Raw genomic sequence first — 24176 nt, forward strand, 5'->3', positions numbered from 1 at the left:
ATATATTTATATATAATGTGGATAGTTTGTTTGGCCACAAAAATACTTTTTACAGACTTACTTTGGTGTATTGTTGTAATTAGATTGGATGATTTCAGTAGTTCTCTTTGTTGTGTTAGACCTGATGTTGTTTATGTCTCATTTTTGAATGTGTTCTTCTGTAAAAAGTGTTTTTTCGTCTTCTTTCGTGCATGAAACATTGCAGTTTTTTTTGTTATTGTGTTTTTTTATCATGTAGTTAAGTTACAGTGCTGGTAATAATTGATTTATAAAGCGGAAATCATTGTATTTATTTATAGAAAATTTAAAAAATAGTAATGCCTGTATTGCAGATTTATGGTTTAATCTATTTTTTTGTTATTTCACAGTCATGATGTGCACAAGGCTAAAATGTTTAGTTTATGGCAATCATATAAAAAAATTATATTAAGACAGAGAAAGTAGGGTTTTTTAACTTACTGATTTTTTTTTTTAATTGCAGGTTTGTCAGCACCTTTCTTGGTCTATTGGTCACTTTTTACTACCTGGAGAAGAATGCGGACCTGGTCGGGTTCATCCACAACAGGCATAACCATCTCCATTTCTTCCAGAAGTAATAAACACCCTGTTTTAGGAGAAATGTGAACTGATTGAAAATTATTGATCTTTGTTTTTGTCCACCAGTGACTCCTACTTTTGAGGAATACCTTGAAAGACAATACCTGTTTGAAGCCGCTCAACAACTGATCGAGAGGGAGAAACATCTGTTTGGAGAGATAACAGAGGCTGAAGCTCACGAGGAAGCAGTAGAAAAGCTTGCTGCAGACCATAAAGCACTTGAAGAGCGTATAGAGCAGATGGTGCAGCAGAGTCTTTCTCTCAGCAGTGAGGAAGAGGTGTCTGCTTTGACATCTGCAGTGAAAGCCATCAACCTTGAGGAAGAGAAGGACCAGCTGTGGGGACAAAGATGCCGGACGCCACCAGCCTGGAGGCCCAAGAAGTGGAAGGAGCTCCATGACAAAGTGCTTCATGAATTAGTGTATAGTCGTTTGGAGAACCCATCGAGCCCCACTGGTGGCCAGGTGAACCAGTCGCCTATCCGAGCAGACGTCCAGTCCATGGGCAGGCAGCTGAAGGAAGACCTGCAGTGGGTGGTGGAGGAGGTGAAGAACTGCTACCCACCAGAGATGGACATCTGTAACTTTTATGCAAGAGAGTACCATCAAACTTTCAGCGCAAGACTCAAAAAGATTGCAGACTTTGTTCTGGATGACAAGGACCGCAGCTTCCTCCTGCGATGGGTGAAGGAGTTTTATCCAGGGTAAGCCACCAGTTCAATTATTGTTTGAAGCAGCATCTTTCTGTGCCTAAACATGATGATATCTGTCAGTGTGAGGTCCTTCATTGTTTCTTGAAGAATAAATACCTGAACAATTACAGATAGATAGTGAATAATAATACAAATGTAACAGCTAATTACTTGTTTTCTTAATGTGCTAAATAAAATGGCATCTTTGTAGACTAAACACAACTTGGGGTGTTTATAGAAACTCATGTGTTATCTGCTCTGTGTATCAGAATCCTTGAAAAACCTGAGCTGGCCAGTAATATCAATACTGAAGCGCTGGGAAACCTGCTTCCTGACGAGTTACTGAAAGCTCTGGAGGAGCAGTACCTCAGCAAACAACAGGTAACACAGTGTATCTAAGACATGTATCCAGTTAATCAGTATGGTCAATGCAGGGCTTAAAGTGAGATGTGCAAGTCCAGCATCAAAGAGTTGCTGGTTTTGGTGGATGTTTTTTTAGACATAATATTGTAGATGTAATTATTACTGTCAGTGATTAAATCTTTACACATGAAAGCAGTTTAAAAGTGGCAGCTGTGTGTTGTTGTGTGTTTAGAGCGACCTGATGAAATATATTGGCCGAGTATTGGATGAAGCAAAGAAAGAGTGGGATCAAGGAAAGGAGCCGAGAAGAGATGATGGTTGCTACACCAGTCCTGTGGCCTATGATGTCATCCAGGTAGAGTTGCTGCAACAACATAATGTTAAAGAGGCTGAAATCGATGCTTTTTTTAAAAATGTATTAATATAAATTGAAAGGCGTCACTTGTGGTGGCCAACTTCAAGGATTCTTATAGTGAGTCACAGTGTTGGTCAAGTTACTTGAAAAAAGTAATCAGTAAGTAATTACTGATTACTTCCCCCAAAAAGTAATCCTTTTACTTTACTGATTACTTATTTTCAAAAGTAATTAGTTACTTAGTTACTTTTTAAAAACATGATTTACAACCTGAATAGGTGATAAAGCGATAGATCTTTCAGCCCAATTCTACTTTCTGCCTAATCCATCATACAAAATGTAATCAAATGAAAAAGTCTCTTTTTTTTTCTCCGTACCGGAAACCCGATCGGTACCGCGTATGCTCAGATCTTATGTCACTTCCTCTCTTTGCCAACATTGCGACATTTAATATATTTGAGTGACGCCCAGTTAGCTCATAGCATTTCTCAACAGCTCTGCCTCATTTTTGACAGCCCGGGACATTTAAACAATGTATAATCCGTATATAAACAAATTCATGCTTTTCTCCTCAACAGAGTGCGTCCCCCAATTGAACAACAGCGCTGTAAAATAAGAATGGCGCCTAATTACAGATTTAATAATACTGACTTAGTAATATGTCACGTGAAGATTCATCAGCCAGATTAAGTGTTTACTGACAATTGACAGTGATAGCGGACATCATCCTCACTATTCCGACAATCCTCTCTACACAGAAAAGCATAAACACACTCGACTATCACTAAATCAGCTGTTGAGAAATGCTATGAGCTAACTGGGCGCTAACCGTGTCACTCAAATACATTAACTGTCGCAATGTTGGCAAAGAGAGGAAGTGACGTAAGATTTGTGCATGTGGGTACCGATCGGGTTTCCGTTACGGATCGGGTAGCGACAGTGACAACTATCCATTCTTGATCTGCACACAGCTGTTGCCACAATCGTGGCGCTCGCTTACGTCATTGTCATGAGACGCTCACAAAAAATCATGGTTTTAGTAACGCAGTAACGCAGCATGCTTACGGGAAAGTAACAGTAATCTAATTACCTTTTTTGCAATAGTAATCCCTTACTTTACTCGTTACTTGAAAAAAGTAATCAGATTACAGTAGCACGCATTACTGCCCATCTCTGGTGAGTCATGCATTTGTTGACTTCTAATTGTTGACCATGATGAGAGGCTTTGGATACATTGCTATGTCAGAACTGTGCAATAAAAATTGTTGTGGTGAAAAAATTACATAACATTGTTACTTTAACTGGATCTGAAAATGATGGAAGTGCATTGCTGTGTAAAGTGCTTTGAGTACTTAAAACTGCCACTGATTTGTCAATCCATTTGTCTTCAGTTGATCAACGGCATCGTGACATCAGCACATATAACTGTAAGAGACCGACACAAGGCCCAGGAAATAACATCCAACCTGACAGACTTTATGCAGAGGTAACAAGGCTTCACAAAGCTGTCTTTTAAATATTGTCATTTGAAAATACATTTTAGTTTATGTTTGGTAATAACAAGATAATAAAAGTGAAAACTCTTCTCAACCTTCTGCAGGTATCAAAAATTTCACAAAGACATCATAAGGCAGAACAAGCCGCACAGCAAAGCTTTCATAAAGGCAAACCTCAGCTGTGTCAAACAGTTCAGGTTTGTTTCTGATCCAGTTAGATGGAAATTCAGATTTTAACTTCATCATAACAGGCGAATACGTCACTGTGAGCTGATGTGTCCTGTGTGGTCTGTCTAAAGGGACTTCCTTGTGAAGCACGATCTGTTCCCAGAGGATGTGCGGGAAAACTGTTTGCAGGTCCTGACTGAGATGAAACAGTCTGCCCACACTTATTTATTAACTCCTGTGCACAAGAGCCTCAAGGTAAGTTCTTTACAACAGATTTAAAGGCAGTTTTTCTTAATTTCAGCTATCATCTTTGGAGATCAACAAAATGCCTTACATTTGTTCCCCACACAGCCACACTACCAGAAGGTGGGAACCAGTGACTGGCTGAAGAAGAACACATTTGAGAAGCTGCTGAACAGCACTGAAGACGAGCTTCAAGAACTTCAGGGTTCGACTCAATCCTGTCATCAGGTAGAAACATGACAGCGTGAAACTTTGCTATGAAGCCATTATTACCAACTTTTAAATCAATGGACTAAAATATGATCTTGTTACTTTAATTCAGGAGCTGATTGGTTGGCTTCAGCAGGAAATGACAGTAGAATATGTCCGGAGGCTCCTAAAAGGAGAGTTCAAACTGAAGGACAAGGATCATCAGCAGAAGGCTTACATGACTGTGAAAGAAAATGCAGAGAGACTGCACGAGCTGTTTGCCAGAATGGTGAGACTTACCTTCACTGCACACTTTAGCTGAGACACAAATAAACTCAATCAAGCACAAACACTGATCAGCATAACATTGTTTGACAGGGTGAAACAACCTTAGTCACAAATTCAACTAACAATAATAAAAGAACCATTTTAAAAACCATTAAAAAAATAAATAAATAAATAAATTTCAAAACTATATTAAAGTTTTGAAATTTATCCTCTTACTTTGGTTTTACTTTCAAAATGAAGTGAAGAAAAAGAAAAATTAGTAAGAAATAGAAAAAAGACATTTGTCAATAGATATTGGATCTGGAATGGTGAGAGGACAAGGAGTTACAATTATGAGACAGGGATTATAATATTATTAAATGGAACAAGATCCTTTGCCACTTGCAGTACAAGATTTTGGGTAAGAATTGGAGCAAAATTCCAGTCTGTTTAACTGAAATAATTTAGATTCACATTTACTGCCCAGCTAGCTGGAAGTTCCAGTGCAATAGCTCCTGAAGGAAAAACATCATTATTGCTATGTTGATTACAGTCTGAGGAAACTTGCAGACTAAACTGACGTCACTGATTTGTCTTCACAGGGATCCACACAAGACTGGTTAAAGGAAATCCTGACCAACATTGCAGAAGTGCTAAAACTCCAAGATATTCCTGCCATACAGATGCAAATCGTTTCACTGGGATCTGCTTATCCCGACATCAGGTAACTTTTGAAATGACTCAGACATTATTTACTTTAATACAAAAACATACAGAGTATAACTCACACAAATGTAATGTGCTGTCATTTTTGGGGACCTGGTGTATCATAAACAACTGAAGAAGTGTATAAAGAACTATATTATGATGAGAGGTTTGTGAGACATTAGGTCAGGATAAACAATCGTGCTTTTCAGAGAGAGCTGAGGGAAAACAGGAAGTAGACGGAGCGAAACATCTTAATTGGTATCAGATATATCTTGTGAGTAGGATGAGCTACATTCATGGAACTAACATGAGCTAAAAGTAGATGTGCTGCCTTTCTATTTTACATTACCAGTTTCACTGATAGTGCACTGAAACAGAGAACTAAATAAAACATGTTGGCATGAGAGAACCAGCAGCAGCTGTGTGTAGATGAAGTCAATAATGCTGTTAATTAGAGTTAAATGAAAGATTTCTTCCACCGGAAAATCAAACTGTCTAGTTTTGGTTTTATTTCTAACCTTAAAGAAAAAGGAGGAAGGGAACCAGGAGGCTTAAACACTGCTCTTGATAGTACTCATATATGTTTATGCTGAATAAGAGTTTTATGGAAGAGTTATTTGGTAAAACGAGTTCATATTCGGAGAGTCACATGCATTTGAGGCACGGATCCATTTCAGTAAGAGCTCCATCTATTGTCACATTTCCAACAGAGGTGGACTGAGTCACATTTTCCATCTCCCCTCTTCTCAGCAATTCAAAGAGGTGTGGTGATGTGCTAATGACAGCTGTTAGTGTTTGTAGGAAGGATGTGTGTCAGGGGCAGAAAACTGGCTACACACAGAAAAAGACATAACATGGCAATGAAACACAAGTCTTGACGGGATCAGTGAAGATATAACTTTTTCTGTTATTCTTATGTTGAAGTGAAATAAAACATTGCAGATTATATTTAGCAGAAAAAAATGCTCAAACTCATTTCTTTATATTTTTTTCTTTTCTATATCAAATGTGGCAGCTTTCACAAGAAAATCATCACTTTTTTTAACCCTTTCTTCTTTCTGTCACCAACAGTGAAAAACATGTTTCAGCTCTGCTCAAACTCAAGACAAACCTCTCCAAAGCCGACAGGAAAATCGTCAAAACCACTCTGTCGGACACACTGAAGGAGAGCCGTGCTGATCCTGGAACCCGGAAGTTTTTCTCCAAAGTTAAAGTGAGATGAGCCGCACATTTGCTTCTTAGAGTATCACTGACTGAGAGTTTGGTTGCACAGCAGTAATATTATTGTGTATTATATTGTGTTACAGTCTATCTCTGTAAAGACATACAGAGTGAATGCCATGGGAAAACCTTGGTTCAGATGTTACTTAGACTGAAATCCCGATTATACGCAGACTCTGTGATGGTGAATGCTCGCTGTAGTCACTGTATGTTACTGTATACATAAGCTAGATGTCACATTCATGCTGGCAATTTTTGTGCATTTCATATAAACTGTAAATAAGTATGCAATTGTCTGTTTTTGCACACTTACAAACAGGTCAGTGTTGTTCTATTATATGTGGTTTTGTTTAAAAACTACAAAGTTGTATTTCATGCCATATTGTATTACAGAGAATTATACATGTCTCATGTACATAAATAGATGTAAGTTGAGTTTTTTTAATAAATGTGCAAAAACCTGCTCAATTTTTTTTACTGTTTACTTTGTTTAGTAGATGATCCACATGTAAAGTGACTGTAGGGTTTATAGTATGTGGAAAAAACAGCAATAGTACTGCAACAGACGGGGAATGAAGTTACAGTTGATGTCTATAATAAGCAGTGTTGGACAAGTTGCTTTGAAAAAGTAATTAATTATAGTTACTAGTTACTTCAAAAAAAGTAACTGAGTAACTGAGTTAGAATATTCTAAAAGTAATTAATTACTTCAAAAGCAACTATTGCGTTACTTTAAAAAAAAGTTTAACCCTCTGGGGTCCAGGGTGTAATTGGCCATTTTTAACTACTTTTGATGTTTCCTCTACATTTCACCTTTAAAAACAGTTTATTTGCCTTGTTTGGTTTCATCCTTTTCAGCACAACCTCATGTGTCTGAATTTACAGTTATGTTTTCATTTTGATATACTGTATTAACACAATTGATGTAAAATCAAACAAAAAACATAAAATCTGAGTAGAAAGTTATATTTTTAATGTAACAACCACAAACATGTTTAATGATCATATTTCATAACTTTAAATGCAAATATAAATTGTCAATTTTAAAATCCTATGCACAAGTTTTGCAAACAACAAAGCTGTTTGCAGCCATTTACCTTTTGCCCCTTTTTAAATAACCACTTCAAACTATTTACAGAACAATCAGCTGTTCTGCATTCAATAAGATGCCACACAAATTATTTGTGCCACTCCAAACAATAATTTCTGTCCACCATAAAGGAGAACATCACAGCCTGATACCTGCAGGCCTGACAGCAGCAGGTGTATCACTCCTGTTTCTACCTGGAGACAGCAGTCGCCTCATTGTTCTGACACACAACACAAAACTATCCACAACACTACACACTAACTACACAAGACAACACATTAACTACACACTCCAAACACGCAAAACGTCACAAATCTCTCACATCTCCAAACTCGCTCTCTCTCTCTCGCTCTCTCTCGCCGTCACTCCTAAAACTTCCCTAAACAACCAAATGTCATGTTGCCATATCATTTTTTGGTCGACATGGTGCATTTTTCCACCAACAGGAACGGGCTGTTTTTTGGTTTGTTTGTTTTTTAATTTTTTGCTCATAAGCAGAGAGTGCTTGCTAGCGCTGTCCTTAGACAGTAAAAATGATGAAAGTATTCAGGAAAAAACACGCGTGTATATTGTTTATCATGACTCTGGTTTTACGTGGCCTATCAACACAATTTAAAAACTGGTAAATATCACCTTGTTGCTTTGTCATCTTGAAGTGGTCATGTGATTGGCTTAACAGGACTACTTTATTCTTCCTCAGTCAAACAGCAACACTCATGCGATTGTTTTGCCCCCTTAGCTCCAGGTGTTGTGCCAAAAAGTGATGTCTGCCAGAAAGTGATAACCGTCTGCGGGAGCGCGCCCAGCTGCTTAAAGCTGTTGTGCCCAGATTACTTACGTAGACAGCTACTTACATGGAACTGATATAAGATGCGGTAAGCTGAAGACAGCTTCGACCGTCTGCTTGTTGAAAAATAGTAAGGCGACCGCACTGCATTTTCTTGTTAGTGACGGTAACCCAGATTACTCATTAGTGAAAAAGGTAACGCCGTTACTTGTAACGCCGTTATTCCCATCACTGCTGCTGAGACACGGCTGTTAGTTGCTGCATTAAGGAAAATGTGTTCGACATTTCCCCGCTGCTTCCCCCGCAGATCCTGCAAAGTGAACGGTAAGAAAAACTGTTACTGTATCACAGCAGGAGATTTAAGTTATAGGCAATAAAAACCACACAGGTCAAATGTGGCTGACACTTTTAACTGACAAAAATGTTACTATAAAAATCAGTTGAAGTCATTTAAATTGCAAAAGAGACACTTTGAATGTTTCTCAATTGCTGTTGCAATTTTGTATGAAATCATAGAGGGCCTTGAAGGGGAAAAACAATTGCCTTAGATCTGAAAAAACACCAGAGCAAGAAAAAAAACTTGTTTTGACCTTTTGTGCCTCACTTTAGTGGTTAGCGCTCTACAGCAACAAGCACCTCGTAGTCGGCTGGGGCCTTCATGTGGAGCGTTTGCATGTTCTTCCTGCACCTGCGTGGATTTCCTCCCAAAGTGTACGAGTGTGAGCTTGTCGTTCTCTTTTTGTTAGTCCAATAATTACATCTCCCAGATCAGGATAAAGAAAGAAAGGCATCTTAAATGGACTGGTGTTCATATAGCGCAACAGAGGAAGGAGCTAAAAGGTTTAGAGGAGCCTACGCAGGGGTTTGTGTTGTTGTCATTTCTCCATATACACATCATAATACTTAAAGCCTTCAGAGCGCTCTGATCCTGCCTTGCTCCAACTCATCTCCTGGCACCTCTTCCACAATGTTGAGTAAAATCCTTTCTGCCCGACCAAGCTGTTGTTCCTTTTAATTTGAACAGAAAGTCTGTGTACTCTGTTTGCCCAACCGCCACTAATGTGGCATCAACATAGAAGTCCACTGTGTCCTTTTGACAGTACAGTAGGACTCATACAAATTGCAGAAATGGTGTTTGATGCCAAAGTCTCAGTCATGAACACACTAACACTTTGATGAATGCATCAGCAGCAACTCAGGGTTCAGTATCTTGCCCAAGGATACTTCCACACGCAGTTTGGAGGAGCCAGGGATCAATCCACAGACCTTCCAACTGGTAAACGACCTGCTGGACTACCTGAGCAAGCACCTTTTTTACAGATAATGTGGGTGGTTTTTTTTGTATTTTTTGTCTTAAATTAAATGGTGACATTTAGCTGGTCTATGTTCCTACTCCCACTAATGGCCAAGAGCTCTTGGCAGTGACCAAAAACATGAGACTGTGGATACAAATGCTGGAAATAACCTTTCTAAGAGGGTAGGGGGACTTTCACTTAGAGATGGGGTGAGAATCTCAATCATTCAGAGGGACTCACAACTGCTGCTCCTCCACATGGAAAGCAGCCACTGGTTTGGATATGTGACTAGGGTGCCTCCTAGGTGAGAGCTTTCAAGCATATCCAGCTGGGATAAGGCCTTCAGGCACAACCCTACACTGGAGAGATTCTCCTGGACGCAGCTCAGTGCCCTATACTGGAAGAGCTAGGGAGAGAGAGATCTGGGTGTTTCTGTGTAGACTGCAGCCCTCTGTAACCCAGGCCTGGATAAATGTTAGTTTGACTTAGTAAAAGATATATCTGCAGTGTGTATCCACACAGCAGCAGAAAGGTCAAAGTGGATGTCAGTCGTTTAAAAGATGCAATGTAAACACCAGAAAGAACAATATGAAACCAAAGTAAGTAAGTAAGTCATACTGGACTTTTTCTGTATTAAAACAGAATAACAGATCTAAAGAGTCTGTTCACATGTACAAATAAACCTTTAATAATTAACTGATACCCAAACCAAGTTAAAGCATCATTTACTTTTGTGACTCCATTAGTTATTCTGGTCCTGAATGCTGCTGTAACAACAGAAAAATCATTTTAGTACTTGTTCAGATGTTTTCAACCATTTTATTTTAATTGCTTTGATGTTTGTCTGTCATAACAGTCAGCTTGATGTTTCACTGAGTCACCAAACAAAAGCAAAAGTCTTTATTTGTCAGTGCCATCCAAAGCATACTACGCACCGAGACTTTCTGACCAGCAAACAATCTGGTTGAGGTTTGGCAGTATTAGTTGTCATGGTTCTGTTTTTTTACTTTCACAAAATCACAAACTTCCATCTTTAGCTTATTTAGGAGTCTAACAAATAAGAGTCATACTGATTATAATATCTTTTATTTAAAAACAAACAAAACAAAACAAACAAAACAAAAAAACACTGACGGTGTACTTAAGGCTGGTCAATGTTTAATAAGGACCATCACCTTTTTACACTTTTTCTGGCCATCAGTTTTAGTTGGTTACAAAATAAACACTAAATGGCTAAAAACATAATATTCTAGTGAGCTTTTAGTGTTGTTGTGCAATTGACTTGCTAATGGCATAAAAATAAAAGTACAGGATCATGAAAGTCATAAAGAAAGTATGAAAGACTGTACAACATTTCCTAACAGTCGACAAAGTCCCTGTTAAGAGAAGTTGGTCCAGAAGCCACATAAGAAGAATGCTCCTGTCCTAGCTCTAAAAACAGCACAGCTTTCTGTGTGTGTGTGCGCACGTGTGTGTGTGCGCGCGCGCGCGCTTTGGAAGGGGAGGGATTTCATGTGTGGGTCTGAGCGTCTGAGCAGGAGGAGCCTGTCTCGTTAGGCATAAAAGCTCACAGCAGCTGCAGTTACTTTCAAAGCAGTGACTGTGAAGTTTATGTGAGTAGAATCTGAATGAATTTTTTGATATATATAATGTGGATAGTTTGTTTGGCAACAAAAATACTTTTTACAGACTTACTTTGGCATATTGTTGTAATTAGATTGGATTTAATCTATTTTTAATTTCATGGTCATGCTATACACAAGGCTAAAATGTTTAGTTTATGCCAATCATATAAAAATATGTTTATTAAAACAGATTTTTTTTTTAAATTGCAGATTTGTCAGCACCTTTCTTGGCCTGTTGGTCACGTTTTACGACCCGGAGAAGAATGCGGACCCAGCCGGGTTCATCCACAACAGGCACGTCCAACAGTTCCCCTGAACAAACTTTAAGAGCTGGAGGAAAATGGTTTAAAAAGTTCTGGCGAAGCCCCACAGGTCAACCCAACAGTCCTTCCAGTACTGATGGACACCAATCACCTACTGAAGAAGAGCGGCCAGTTGGTAGGTGACATACATCCAGCTGTTATTAGCTATTTCCTGTTAACCCTCTGTATCTCAACTAAATTGTGTTTTGTGTGACATATTAAAAAAAGAAAGGAAATTGATGTTACGGTTGTTCCACGAAATAGTGCTGATGTGTAAAAAAACACCTCTATTACAGAAATAAGGTTCTCCATTTCCTCCAGAAATGTTAAATACCTTATTTTGAGAGAAATATGAACTGTTTGAAGATTATTTATCTTTGTTTTTGTCCACCAGTGACTCCAACTTTTGAGGAATGCCTTGAAGGACAATACCTGTTTGAAGCCACTCAACTGTTGATAGACAGGGAGAAACATCTGTTTGGAGAGATAACAGAGGCTGATGCACTCAAAGCTCACGAGGAAGCAGTAGAAAAGCTTGCTGCAGACTATGAAGCCCTTGAAAAGCGTTTAGAGCAGATGGTGCAGCAGAGTCTTTCTCTCAGCAGTGAGGAAGAGGTGTCTGCTTTGACATCTGCAGTGAAAGCCATCAACCTTGAGGAAGAGCAGGACCAGCTGTGGGGACAAAATTCTCAAACTCCACCAGCCTGGAGGCCCAGCGAGTGGAAGAAGCACCATGACGAACTGCTTCAAAAATTAGTAAGTGGGCGTATGGATAATCCATCAAGCCCCATTGGTGATCAGGTGAACCAGTCATCTATAGAGGCAGACATCCAGTCCATGGGCAGGCAGCTGAAGGAGGACCTGCAGTGGGTGGTGGAGGTTGTGAAGAACTGCTACCCACCAGAGATGGACATCTGTAACTTTTATGCAAGACTGTACCATCAAACTTTCAGCGCAAGACTCAAAAAGATTGCAGACTTTGTTCTGGATGACAAGGACTGCAGCTTCCTCCTGCGATGGGTGAAGGAGTTTTATCCAGGGTAAGCCACCAGTTCAATTATTGTTTGAAGCAGCATCTTTCTGTGCCTAAACATGATGATGTCTGTCAGTGTGAGGTCCTTCATTGATCCTTGAAGAATAAATACCTGAACAATTACAGATAGATACCTGCTTTTTAAGACTGCACCTGCCCACTACCTAAAGAGGTTGGATACTGTGTACCATTGTGCTTTACGTTTTATTACTGGCTATGGAAATCGTGTACATCATTGTTCTTTGCATGCTGCTGCTAAATGTCCATCTTTGCATATTCGCAGACTCTCCCATTCGTTGATCTTTATCTATAAATCTCTCCTTGGGCTGGTTCCATCTTATTTATGTGTTTATATGTGTAAAAACCACAACCAATACAGCCTTCGTTCGCACAATATCATACAATTGATTGTCCCAAAAATCAGAACAGAATTGGGGAAAAAGGCTTTTAAATATGCTGCCCCTGCTTCCTGGAATAATCTGCAGAAGAAACTGAAATTATCAGAATTGGTTACCTTGGGAGAGTTTAAGTCTGTCTTAAAGGAACGAGAGAACAGCTCTTTTACTCAGTGTGATTGTTTTTAATGTACTCTTAATTTGATCTGTTATTGTATATTTTACATATGTTGGTATGGGATATTGTATTTGTTTTAAATGTTATATACCTATGTGGTATGTGACTTTTGTTGCCATGATGCCAGGTCTCTCTTGGAAATGAGATTTTTAATCTCAATAAGATTTTTTACCTGGATAAATAAAGGACTAATAAATAGTGACTAATAATACAAATATGACTGCTAATTTCTTTCTTGTTTTCTTAATGTGCAAAATAAAATGGCATTTTTGTAGATTAAACAGAACGTGAGGTGTTTACAGAAACTCATGTGTTATCTGCTCTGTGTACCAGAATCCTTGAAAAACCTGAGCTGGCCAGTAATATCAATACTGAAGCGCTGGGAAACCTGCTTCCTGACGAGTTACTGAAACCTCTGGAGGAGCAGTACCTCAGCAAACAACAGGTAACACAGTGTATCTAAGGCGTGTATCCAGTTAATCAGTATGGTCAATGCAGGGCTTAAAGTGAGATGTGCAAGTCCAGCATCATAGAGTTGCTGGTTTAATTTTTTTGAACATAATGTTGTAGATGTAATTATTACTGTCAGTGATTAAATCTTTACACATGAAAGCAGTTTAAAAGTGACAGCTGTGTGTTGTTGTGTGTTTAGAGCGACCTGATGATTTATATTGGCCGAGTATTGGATGAAGCAAAGAAAGACTGGGATCAAGGAAAGGAGCCCAGAAGAGATGATGGTTGCTACGCCAGTCCTGTGGCCTATGATGTCATCCAGGTAGAGTTGCTGCAACAACTTGATATTAAAAAGGCTGAAATCGATGCTTTTTTAAAAATGTATTAATATAAATTGAAAGGCGTCACTTGTGGTGGCCAACTTCAAGGATCCTTATCATGGGTTCGTTGACTTCTAATTGTTGACCATTACTGACCATGATTAGAGGCTTTGTATACATTGCTATGTCAGAACTGTGCAATAAAATTATTGTGGTGAAGTAATGACGTAACATTGTTTTGATCATAGGAGAATAAATGTGCAGACAAATATTTTCCAGCCTGCTGCACATATTAACCAAACTGAAAAAGACTTCTAGAAACTTTGATAAAAAGATTAACAAACAAATAAAGGACCGTCATTATTGTTCGGGTCATTTATAGAAACTCATTTACTGTCAGATTCAAACCCTCCCATGGTTCTGTAGTTTAATCACTTGGGTTTGTCACTAACATTGTAAAGCACTGGGTTTGGTTCCTGGTGTTTAACTGGATCTGAAAATGATGCTTTGAGTACTTGAAACTGCCACTGATTTGTCAATCCATTTGTCTTCAGTTTATCAACGGCATCGTGACATCAGCACATATAACTGTAAGAGACCGACACAAGGCCCAGGAAATAACATCCAACCTGACAGACTTCATGCAGAGGTAACAAGGCTTCACAAGGCTGTCTTTTAAATATTGTCATTTGAAAATACATTTTAGTTTATGTTTGGTAATAACAAGATAATAAAAGTGAAAGCTGTTTTTTTCTGCAGGTATCAAAAATTTCACGAAAACATCATGAGGCAGAACAAGCCGCACAGCAAAGCTTTCATAAAGGCAAACCTCAGCTGTGTCGAAAAGTTCAGGTATGTTTCTGATCCAGTTAGATGGAAATTCAGATTTTAACTTCATCATAACAGGCGAATACGTCACTGTGAGCTAATGTGTCCTGTGTGGTCTGTCTAAAGGGACTTCCTTGTGAAGCACGATCTGTTCCCAGAGGATGTGCGGGAAAACTGTTTGCAGGTCCTGACTGAGATGAAACAGTCTGCCCACACTTATTTATTAACCCCTGTGCATAAGATCCTCAAAGTAAGTTCTTTACAACTGCAGATATCAATAATCATCAGGAGTACTTAAATCCTAACATGTTTTAATCAAAGATTTTAAAACAATGTGTTATTTGTTCCTCACACAGCCACACTACCAGAAGGTGGGAACCAGTGACTGGCTGAAGAAGAACACATTTGAGAAGCTGCTGAACAGCACTGAAGACGAGCTTCAAGAACTTCAGGGTTCGACTCAATCCTGTCATCAGGTAGAAACATGACAGCGTGAAACTTTGCTATGAAGCCATTATTACCAACTTTTAAATCAATGGACTAAAATATGATCTTGTTACTTACATTCAGGAGCTGATTGGTCAGCTTCAGCAGGAAATGACAGTAGAATATGTCCGGAGGCTCCTAAAAGGAGAGGTCAAACTGAAGGACAAGGATCGTCAGCAGAAGGCTTACATGACTGTGAAAGAAAATGCAGAGAGACTGCACGAGCTGTTTGCCAGAATGGTGAGACTTACCTTCACTGCACACTTTAGCTGAGACACAAATAAACTCAATCAAGCACAAACACTGATCAGCATAACATTGTTTGACAGGGTGAAACAACCTTAGTCACAAGTTCAGCAACATCAACAACATCTGTGTAACTGAAAGAATTTAAAATTCACATATATTTACCAGTGTTAAATATCAACACTTCACCAAGTTTTTTGATTCATCATAAGCATCTGATGGAAGACAACACACTGCTCAGTAGACCATTTTAACACTTTTATTACTTCTGGAAAGGAGATGCAATAACGGTGTGCGCTTACCAGTTTTATTACAGGGTGTCCCGCTCTAGTCTAAACAGCAGTATTACACAAGCATTCAGTAGTCACATTGCATAGCGTACCTATCCGGTCGTTAAGTGATGACGTGACGAATCCTACTTCCGGGCCTAAAGTAGTCTGCGTTTAATATGGCTTTTGTGTTGTTAACAGTTTAATGTTTTGTATTTTCTTCTATTTAATCTCAAAAAGCTCCTAAAACAGTCAGTGATCACTGTTGACCTCCCTCGGCTTTTATTACCGCTAATCATTTATTTAAGCTCAGTTTTTAAAATCTTAGGATGTAACTACAGCCCAGCCCATGCAGCAGTATATGAATGACTAACCTCGTATTGTGGATGGATTATTTCAGTTGTTCTCCTGGCTGAAGTTTGGTCCTTTTACAGCATCCTGCCATGCGATTACATTTGTTCCTGACCACCGAGAACACTCACGTTAACTTTTATCGAGTGGGAAAAAAGTTAGCTTGTTTATATTATGCTAACATAGCTGTGTCGCTAGCGGTCACGTAGCACATCATTATATACCAGCTAGCCAAACTTCAGTAACCCTACAAACGTCACTGCTGTTTAGTTTTCTGTCTTCATTTATGTTGGAAGTGATAACAGAGCTGTACATTTTAATTTGTTTCCAAAACCCCGCAGTCAGGAAATGCTATATTGTATTTAGATAGAAGCTAGCAAGCTAACTTCCTGCCAACTTCTAACTCCGTTAAATGTCATAAATTCCGTTTTCATGGATGCCTGGATGTTAAACTCAATTGTTACACCTGGTAGAGCAGAACGCTGATCATTTTACTCTCAGTAATGCCATAGTGATCGTTTGATATATGGACCTGCAGCAGAGTTTAGGCCCAGACACGGCTAGTGACGTCAGACTTAACGACCGGATAGGTTATTGTCTATAAACTGCAAAACATCTTTTCTCAGCTCTGGCGAGGCTGCGACTTTTCCATAATCCCTTCTAGTAAATTTCCACTGGCAGATGGTTCCCTGCTATCAACTTCTGCGGGAGTCTCCTACATTTCTATCACTAAAAGACATGCAGTCTAAGGCCTTTAATATCAGGGTCGCGTCTATTCAATACTACACTATATGATTATATGACACTTTAGTTAATATAAAGCACAGCATAATTTCATTTTCACATTTCACACCAGCTAGCTGGAAGTTCCAGTGCAATAGCTCCTGAAGAAAAACAGCAGCTATGTTGATTACAGTTTAGGGAAATTTGCAGACTAAACTGACGTCACTGATTTGTCTTCACAGGGATCCACACAAGACTGGTTAAAGGAAATCCTGACCAACATTGCAGAAGTGCTAAAACTCCAAGATATTCCTGCCATACAGATGCAAATCGTTTCACTGGGATCTGCTTATCCCGACCTCAGGTAACTTTTGAATTGACTCAGACATTATTTACCTTAATACAGAAACATACAGAGTATAACTCACACAAATGTAATGTGCTCTCGTTTTTTGGCCTGGTGTATCAACTGTAACATAAACAATAAGGACAGAACTATATCATGATAAGAGGTTTATGAGACATTAGGTCAGGATAAGCAATCGTGCTTTTCAGAGAGAGCTGAGGGAAAACAGGAAGCAGACTGAGCGAAACATCTCAATTGGTTTCAGATCTTATGAGCAGGATGAGCTACATTCATGGGAACTAACATGAGCTAAAAGTAGTTCCACCTATTGTCACATTTCCAACAGAGGTGGGCTGAGACATTTTCCATCTCCCCTCTTCTCAGCAATGTAAAGAGGTGTAGTAAAGTGTTAATGACAGCTGTTAGTGTTTGCAGGAAGGATGTGTGTCAGGAGCAGAAAACTGGTTACACAAAAAGACATAACATGGCAATTAAAAATAAGTCTTGACGGGATCAGTGAAGTTATAACTTCTGCTGTTATTCTTATGTCAAAAGTGAAATAAAACATTGCAGATTCTGTTTATATAAAAAAAATGCTCAAACTCATTTCTTTATATTTTTTTCTTTTCTATATCAAATGTGGCAGCTTTCACATGACAATCCTTTTTTCACAGTCTCTGACTTTACGTCACTTTTTTAAAACTCTTTCTTCTTTCTGTCACCAACAGTGAAAAACATGTTTCGGCTCTGCTCAAACTCAAGACAAACATCTACAAAGCCGACAGGAAAATTGTCAAAACCACTCTGTTGGACACACTGAAGGAGAGCCGTGCTGATCCTGGAACCCGGAAGTTTTTCTCCAAAGTTGAAGTGAGATGAGCCGCACATTTGCTTCTTAGAGTATCACTGACTGAGAGTTTGGTTGCAGAGCAGCAATATTATTGTGTATTATATTGTGTTACAGTCTATCTCTGTAAAGACATACAGAGTGAATGTCATGGGAAAACCTTCAGATGTTACTTAGACTGAAATCCCGATTATACGCAGACTCTGTGATGGTGAATGCTCGCTGTAGTCACTGTATGTTACTGTATACATAAGCTAGATGTCACATTCATGCTGGTAATTTTTTTGCATTTCATGTAAAATGTATGTTTGTAAATAAGTATGCAAGTGTGTGTTTTTACACACTTACAAACAGGTCAGTGTCATTCTATTATATGTCGTTTTGTTTAAAAACTACAATGGTGTTAAAGTCTAATATTTTCATGCCATAAATAGTATTACAGAGAATTATAAATGTCTCATGTACATAAAAAGATGTAAGTTCAGTTTTTTAATAAATGTGCAAAACCAGCTCAATTTGTTTTTACGATTTACTCTGTGTTTAGTAGATGATTCACATGTAAACTGACTGTAGGGTTTATATCAGGGGTAGGCAACCTTTCTGATGGCGAGTGCCATTTAAAATTTCCTCAGAGGTCAGTGTGCCATATGATTGCATTAGCAATAAATTTAATAATGCTCTATATGAACAGTTACACACTATATAGAACCATTTTATAGAGTTATATTTGTTTGCAGATGTTGGCAGCTATCAGCGAATGGTTATCAGCTATTTTGAAACAAAAAAGACACTGTTTATCAATAACAAGAACTCCATAACAGCAAATGAACTGTACAACGGAAAATACAAATGCTATTTATGGTCTCCTCACAACAATGATAAGAAAAATAAACTAAGCCAATATGGCATGTCTGTTAATACAGAGATACACATGTTAATGTGATCTTTGGTCTCAGAGTGTCCAGCATTTAGAGGCTACCTGAGGACACTCATGTGAGAGAAAATCTGCTCACACAGATATGTAGAGCCAAATACTGTCAATAAGGCCTCTGCAATGTTCTGAAGACAGTTAAACTTGTCAGGTAGTGATGTCCAGCAGGTGACAATGCAGCTCCATGAACACGCACAGCTGTGGATTCCAGCTGCTTCGATGTTGTATTAACTGGCATTAACCCAGCCAGTTAATGCGAGACAAATCCAGCTGCTCATTGAAGATTTCTGGTTTGATCAGAAAATAAAACATTGGTCCATACACCTGAAAGTCCGAAAAATGCATTGTGTCTCGAGTCTACGGATGTATCCATGTATTTCCGTGTTGCTGATGCTGTGCTGAGCGGAAAGCTCCTGAAGCTTTTGAAGTGTCGGAATGTGGAAAGCTAACAACGTCCCTCTTACCAGTAGGCTAAGTTATTTTTAAACAATTACAAGTTGGATCTGGTAGTTGGGGTTGTTAGCTAAGATACCGTCATTGAGAAGCGGCACAACTAATGTGTCTATGTGAGCTGATTTGTGATGTGCACCACTGGCGCGGCCATTTATTTTTTGATGCACCTTCTCAGATTAATTCACTGCGTGTCATGCCCAGGGCTGGACTGGGACAAAAAAAAAAACAGCCCGGGCATTTGTAATGCTATAAAAGTTAAAACTAGAATTTTAAAATGGAACCTGAATCTGATTGGTAGCCAGTGCAGCGACTTTAAAACAGGGGTCATATGTTTGTTTGAGCAGGTCAGTAGCCTTGCTGCAGTTTTGAACAACCTGTAGGCGGGCTAGCCCTTTCATGTTTAGACAAGTAAACAGGCTGTTACAGTAGTCAAGTCTTGTAGAGATAAAAGCATTGTATTATCATCTCGAGTTCACTTGTTGACACGATGGATGTTTAGAAATGTTCCTCAAGTGAAAAAAGCAGGTTCCTACTATCTGATTTAAATGTCCCTCCAAAGAAAAGACTTCATCAAAAATACAACCAGGTTTCTAAGGTTATGTTTCTGTGAGGAACCTAAGTCACCCAGTCGCCGTTTAATATCGGGTATTGCACTGCCTGGTGCAATAATCAAAGTTTCTGTTTTGGCCGGGTTTAGCTGTAAGCAATTATTGTTCAACCATTGTTTAATGTTGGTTAAACAGTCAATCAGATTGGAGAGCTTATGAGCTTCAGCAGGCTTAAAAGAATAATATAGCTGAATATCATCAGCAAAAAGATGATAAGATACTTCAGGAAACTGCTGTATTATCTGGCTTAAAGGAAGAATGTATATTAAAAACAGAATAGGTCCCAGCACAGAGCCCCGAGGAACTCCACACAACAACTCTGTAGATTCCGACATGATCTGGTTTGCAGACACACTAAACCTCCTTTCAGATATATAAGATGAAAACCAGTCTAGAACAGAGCCAGACATCCCAACCAGGACTCTCAGTCTGTTTATCAGGATGGTATGGTTGACTGTATCAAAGGCTAGGTAAGGTCTAACAAGACTAGGACTGTGTATTCTCCGGAGTCTGCTGACATCATAATATCATTAGTAACTTTCAGTAGTGCTGTCTCAGTGGAGTGCAATTTACGGAACCCAGATTGAAAACGGTCATGGATGTTATATTTCTCCAAGTATAGGTGGACAGCTACTGCCTTCAAGGAGTTTTGACATAAATGGGAGTTTGGAGATAGGTCTTAAATTTTGAAATAGTGTTGGGTCCAGGTTGGGTTTTTTGATCCTTCGTTCCACAATGGCATGTTTAAAAAAGCTGGGGAACACCCCAGTCTGAAGGGAAACATTAAAAAGGTTCACAACCCAAGGACCAATGGTGTCAAAAGCATTGATGAAAAGCTTAGTGGGGATAATGTCTGAGGGGCTTGAGGATGGCTTCATTTTGTCCACCAGGGCTGCTATTTCATCATATGTAACAGTTGTAAAAGTCGATCAGGAGTACAAAGGGAGTGCCTGACTCGGAGAACAAGAAAGCTTTGGGGAGATTTTAGCATTGATGTCTTTAATCTTATCAACAAAAAATCGGAGGAGTTTATTACTATCTACTTTAGGGTGTACATCTAAAGGTATCACATCTGGGGAGACAATAGCACTAATTTTGTCAAAAAGAAACTTGGGATTTCTCTTGTTTTTTGATATGAGTCTAGAAAAATATTCTGATCTAACAGTTTTCACCGTGTTATTTAAGGAGAGCATTAGATCTCGAAGATGGAGCCTGTGTACGTCAAGTTTGATTTTCTTCCATAGTCGTTCTGTTTTGCGGCATATTCTCCTTAAGTTTAAGATAGACTCATTTATCCAAGGGTATGCCTTCTTTTGTAAAGCCGAGCTTGTTTTAATAGGTGCCACTTGATCCGAAATCGATGTGCATTCCCTATTAAAAGACTGAATAAGAACATTTACATCGTTTCCGGTAAAAAGTAGAGAACTGTCAAACATAATGGAGAACCTCTCAGCAGTAGTCTCAGTTATTATGTGTCTATGAGTTTTTAACTTCACAGGCGTTTGTTTAGAGCTAAAATTGAGTTCAACGAAGATACAGTTATGATCACTCAAATGTACATCCTCAGCAAACACATTGCCAATGTTGAGGCCCAAGGAAAAAACAAGGTCCAAGGTATGGCCTTTTAAATGGGTTGGACCGGAGACATGTTGGACAAAGTTAAAAGACTCAGATATAGATAAAAGTTCAGCTGCAGAGTTAGATGAGGCATCATCAATATGAATGTTAAAATCCCCAAGAATTAAAACTTTTTCCAGCTTGACAATAGAAGATAAGAAGTCCGTAAAATCCTTTAAGAACTCAGTAGCAGGGCCAGGAGAGCAATAGACTAAAACACAATGATGTTCGTAGAGCCCACCTTAATTGTTTGTGATTCAAAAGAAGAATTGTTTTCAGTTTGCATACCTCTGCAGGTGAAACTGTCCTTAAAGACAACAGCAAGTCCTCCACCACGGCAACCTAAACGGGGGGCACCCAAGTAAGAGCAGTCTGCATGACACTTTGTTTAGGTGAATAAACTCGCCATCCCTCTGCCATGTTTCAGTGAGAAACAGAAAGTCCAGGTTTTTCCCTGTGAAGAGCTCATTCAGAGAGAAGGATTTGTTTGCGATGGAGCGGGCGTTCAAGAGCGCAATCCGATTAAAAGCTGGCAGCGCAGGTTTCCCATCAGCTTGTCGGAGTGGAACTGACAGCAAACACGAGGTCTCCAGCAGCGCCACGGAACCGGCGGGACCAACCAGCAGGACCAACCGGCGGGACCAACCAGCAGGACCAACCGGCGGGATCAACCAAATCTCCGATCTGTAGGCTCGTCTGATGTGTACCTGGAGGCCGGCCCTACAGCCTCTTTTCCTCGATTTCTTCTTGGAATTGCTTAGGGCACATTTCGAGTCTCTGTGTAGACTGCTGCCCTCTGTAACCCAGGCCTGGATAAATGTTAGTTTGACTTAGTAAAAGATATACCTGCAGTGAGTATCCACACAGCAGCAGAAAGGAGGTCAGTCATTTAAAGGACGCAACATAAGCACCAGAAAGCACAATATGAAACCAAAGTACGTGATGGCAAAGGTTTCTGTTGAATGTCAATAAAGTAATAGTCATAGTTGATTTTTTTCTGTATTAAAACAAAGTGATCTAAAGAGTCTGTTCACATGTATAAATAAACCTTTAATAATTAACTGATAGCAAACCAAGTTAAAGGATCACTTACTTTTGTGACCCTGACTCCGTTAGCGTGTTATTCTGGTCCTGAATGCTGCTGTAACAACAAGATATTATATGGCAAGGTTATATCATTTGGCAGAAAGAAACAATATTTTATTACTTGTTCAGCTTTTGCAAAATCCCCGGTATGTTTTCATCAACTTTTTTTTTCTTTTGGTCTGTCATAACAGTCAGCTCGATGTTTCACTGAGTCATCAAACAAAAGCAACAGTCTTAATTTGTCAGTGCCATCCAAAACATACTACACACATTTCAACTGTCTGACCTCCAACCCATCTGGTTCAGTGTTTTTACTTTCACAAAATCACAAACTTCCACCTTTAGCTTATTTAGGAGTCTAACAAATAAGTGAGTCATACTGATTATAATATCTTTCCTTTTAAAAATCAAGCAAAAAAAGAAAAAGAAAGGTTGTTGTGGAAATTTTAACAATAACCTGCAACACACTCAGTGAGCTTGATTTGAAGTGGGTTTAATAAACACATTGCAATGTGGAAAGAAACGTCCCACCCAAACACTAAGATCATTTCTGAAATTTGGGTGGTGTTGCTCATCTTCTATACCCACAAAGACACTCTCAAACAAAGAGCATTCCACAGCACATCACATATCCCTGTACCTTCAGTCCAGCTCATCCTTGACCCCCGCCCACTCTAAGAAAAGCTGTGACCACCGTCACCTCCAGAATGTCTGCATATTTCAAGTCTACAATGGGTCCACCGTGAAGGTGCAATAAAACTTGGGGCCTACTTGTGATAGCATTCTACATGCATGCATACTATACTAAAGTGAGGAAGTGAAATTACTATTACTAATGTGAAATGGTTACAGTATGTGATTAATACATCAGAAAAGAAATCTGCCACGACACGGTCTACTTAATGCTCATCACACGTGTTTAATGATGATAACTGCCGCTAAAGCTCGGATGGCTCCAAATTCAGTAAATGACTAAACATGAGCACAACATCACCGTTTTACACTTTTTATGGCCATCCGTTTTGGTTGGTAACAAAATATAATAGATATAGATATAACTTTTTCTGTTATTCTTATGTCGAAAGTGAAATAAAACATTGCAGATTATATTTAGCTAAAAAAAAATGCTCAAATTCATTTCTTTATATTGTTTTTTTTTCTATATCAAATGTGGCAGCTTTCACATGACAATCCTTTTTTCACAGTCTCTGACTTTACATAGAGAAAATCATCACTTTTTTAAACCCTTTCTTCTTTCTGTCACCAACAGTGAAAAACATGTTTCAGCTCTGCTGAAACTCAAGACAAACCTCTCCAAAGCCGACAGGAAAATCGTCAAAACCACTCTGTCGGACACACTGAAGGAGAGCCGTGCTGATCCTGGAACCCGGAAGTTTTTCTCCAAAGTTGAAGTGAGATGAGCCGCACATTTCCTTCTTAGAGTATCACTGACTGAGAGTTTGGTTGCAGAGCAGCAATATTATTGTGTATTATATTGTGTTACACTCTATCTCTGTAAAGACATACAGAGGGAATGTCATGGAAAAACCTTCAGATGTTACTTAGACTGAAATCCCGATTATACGCAGACTCTGTGATGGTGAATGCT

At 39.0% G+C, this 24176-nt stretch overlaps 2 protein-coding genes across 3 annotated transcripts; both read left to right on the forward strand.

The window, feature by feature from the left end:
• Positions 1-440: 440 nt before the first annotated feature.
• LOC146496672 (tumor necrosis factor alpha-induced protein 2-like) lies at positions 441-6806 on the forward strand. The gene is made up of 11 exons (XM_085142758.1): positions 441-565; positions 664-1300; positions 1558-1669; positions 1884-2006; positions 3398-3492; positions 3607-3699; positions 3802-3925; positions 4022-4141; positions 4236-4391; positions 4972-5093; positions 6149-6806. Exons 1-11 carry the CDS (start codon positions 535-537, stop codon positions 6297-6299), a joined length of 1764 nt encoding a protein of 587 aa, XP_084998884.1. The 5' UTR covers positions 441-534; the 3' UTR covers positions 6300-6806.
• Positions 6807-8267: 1461 nt separating this feature from the next.
• Positions 8268-24051, forward strand: LOC146496673 (tumor necrosis factor alpha-induced protein 2-like). Of its 2 annotated transcripts, none has more exons than XM_085142756.1 (12): positions 8268-8499; positions 11306-11533; positions 11792-12437; positions 13337-13448; positions 13656-13778; positions 14331-14425; positions 14536-14628; positions 14731-14854; positions 14961-15080; positions 15175-15330; positions 16922-17043; positions 23838-24051. In XM_085142756.1, the coding sequence occupies exons 1-12, from the start codon at positions 8448-8450 to the stop codon at positions 23986-23988; spliced, it is 2022 nt and encodes a 673-aa protein (XP_084998882.1). In that variant the 5' UTR covers positions 8268-8447; the 3' UTR covers positions 23989-24051. The 2 variants fall into 2 exon arrangements, with proteins under 2 accessions (XP_084998882.1, XP_084998881.1); XM_085142755.1 differs by lacking the exon at positions 23838-24051 and adding an exon at positions 17754-19262 and having other exon boundaries at positions 8276-8499.
• The last annotated feature ends 125 nt before the right edge of the window (positions 24052-24176 follow it).

The sequence above is a fragment of the Neolamprologus multifasciatus genome, chromosome 19, assembly GCF_963576455.1.
Source record: "Neolamprologus multifasciatus chromosome 19, fNeoMul1.2, whole genome shotgun sequence".
Classification (NCBI taxonomy): domain Eukaryota; kingdom Metazoa; phylum Chordata; class Actinopteri; order Cichliformes; family Cichlidae; genus Neolamprologus; species Neolamprologus multifasciatus.

Bases quoted from the DNA above. Each gene is read 5' to 3' on its own strand.
- LOC146496672 (XM_085142758.1), top strand. From the start codon at position 535: ATGCGGACCTGGTCGGGTTCATCCACAACAG. The intron at 2,007-3,397 runs GTAGAGTTGCTG...ATTTGTCTTCAG, and splicing joins TGGCCTATGATGTCATCCAG to TTGATCAACGGCATCGTGAC. The intron at 4,392-4,971 runs GTGAGACTTACC...TTGTCTTCACAG, and splicing joins ACGAGCTGTTTGCCAGAATG to GGATCCACACAAGACTGGTT.
- LOC146496673 (XM_085142756.1), top strand. From the start codon at position 8,448: ATGTGTTCGACATTTCCCCGCTGCTTCCCCCGCAGATCCTGCAAAGTG. The intron at 13,779-14,330 runs GTAGAGTTGCTG...ATTTGTCTTCAG, and splicing joins TGGCCTATGATGTCATCCAG to TTTATCAACGGCATCGTGAC. The intron at 14,855-14,960 runs GTAAGTTCTTTA...TTCCTCACACAG, and splicing joins CTGTGCATAAGATCCTCAAA to CCACACTACCAGAAGGTGGG.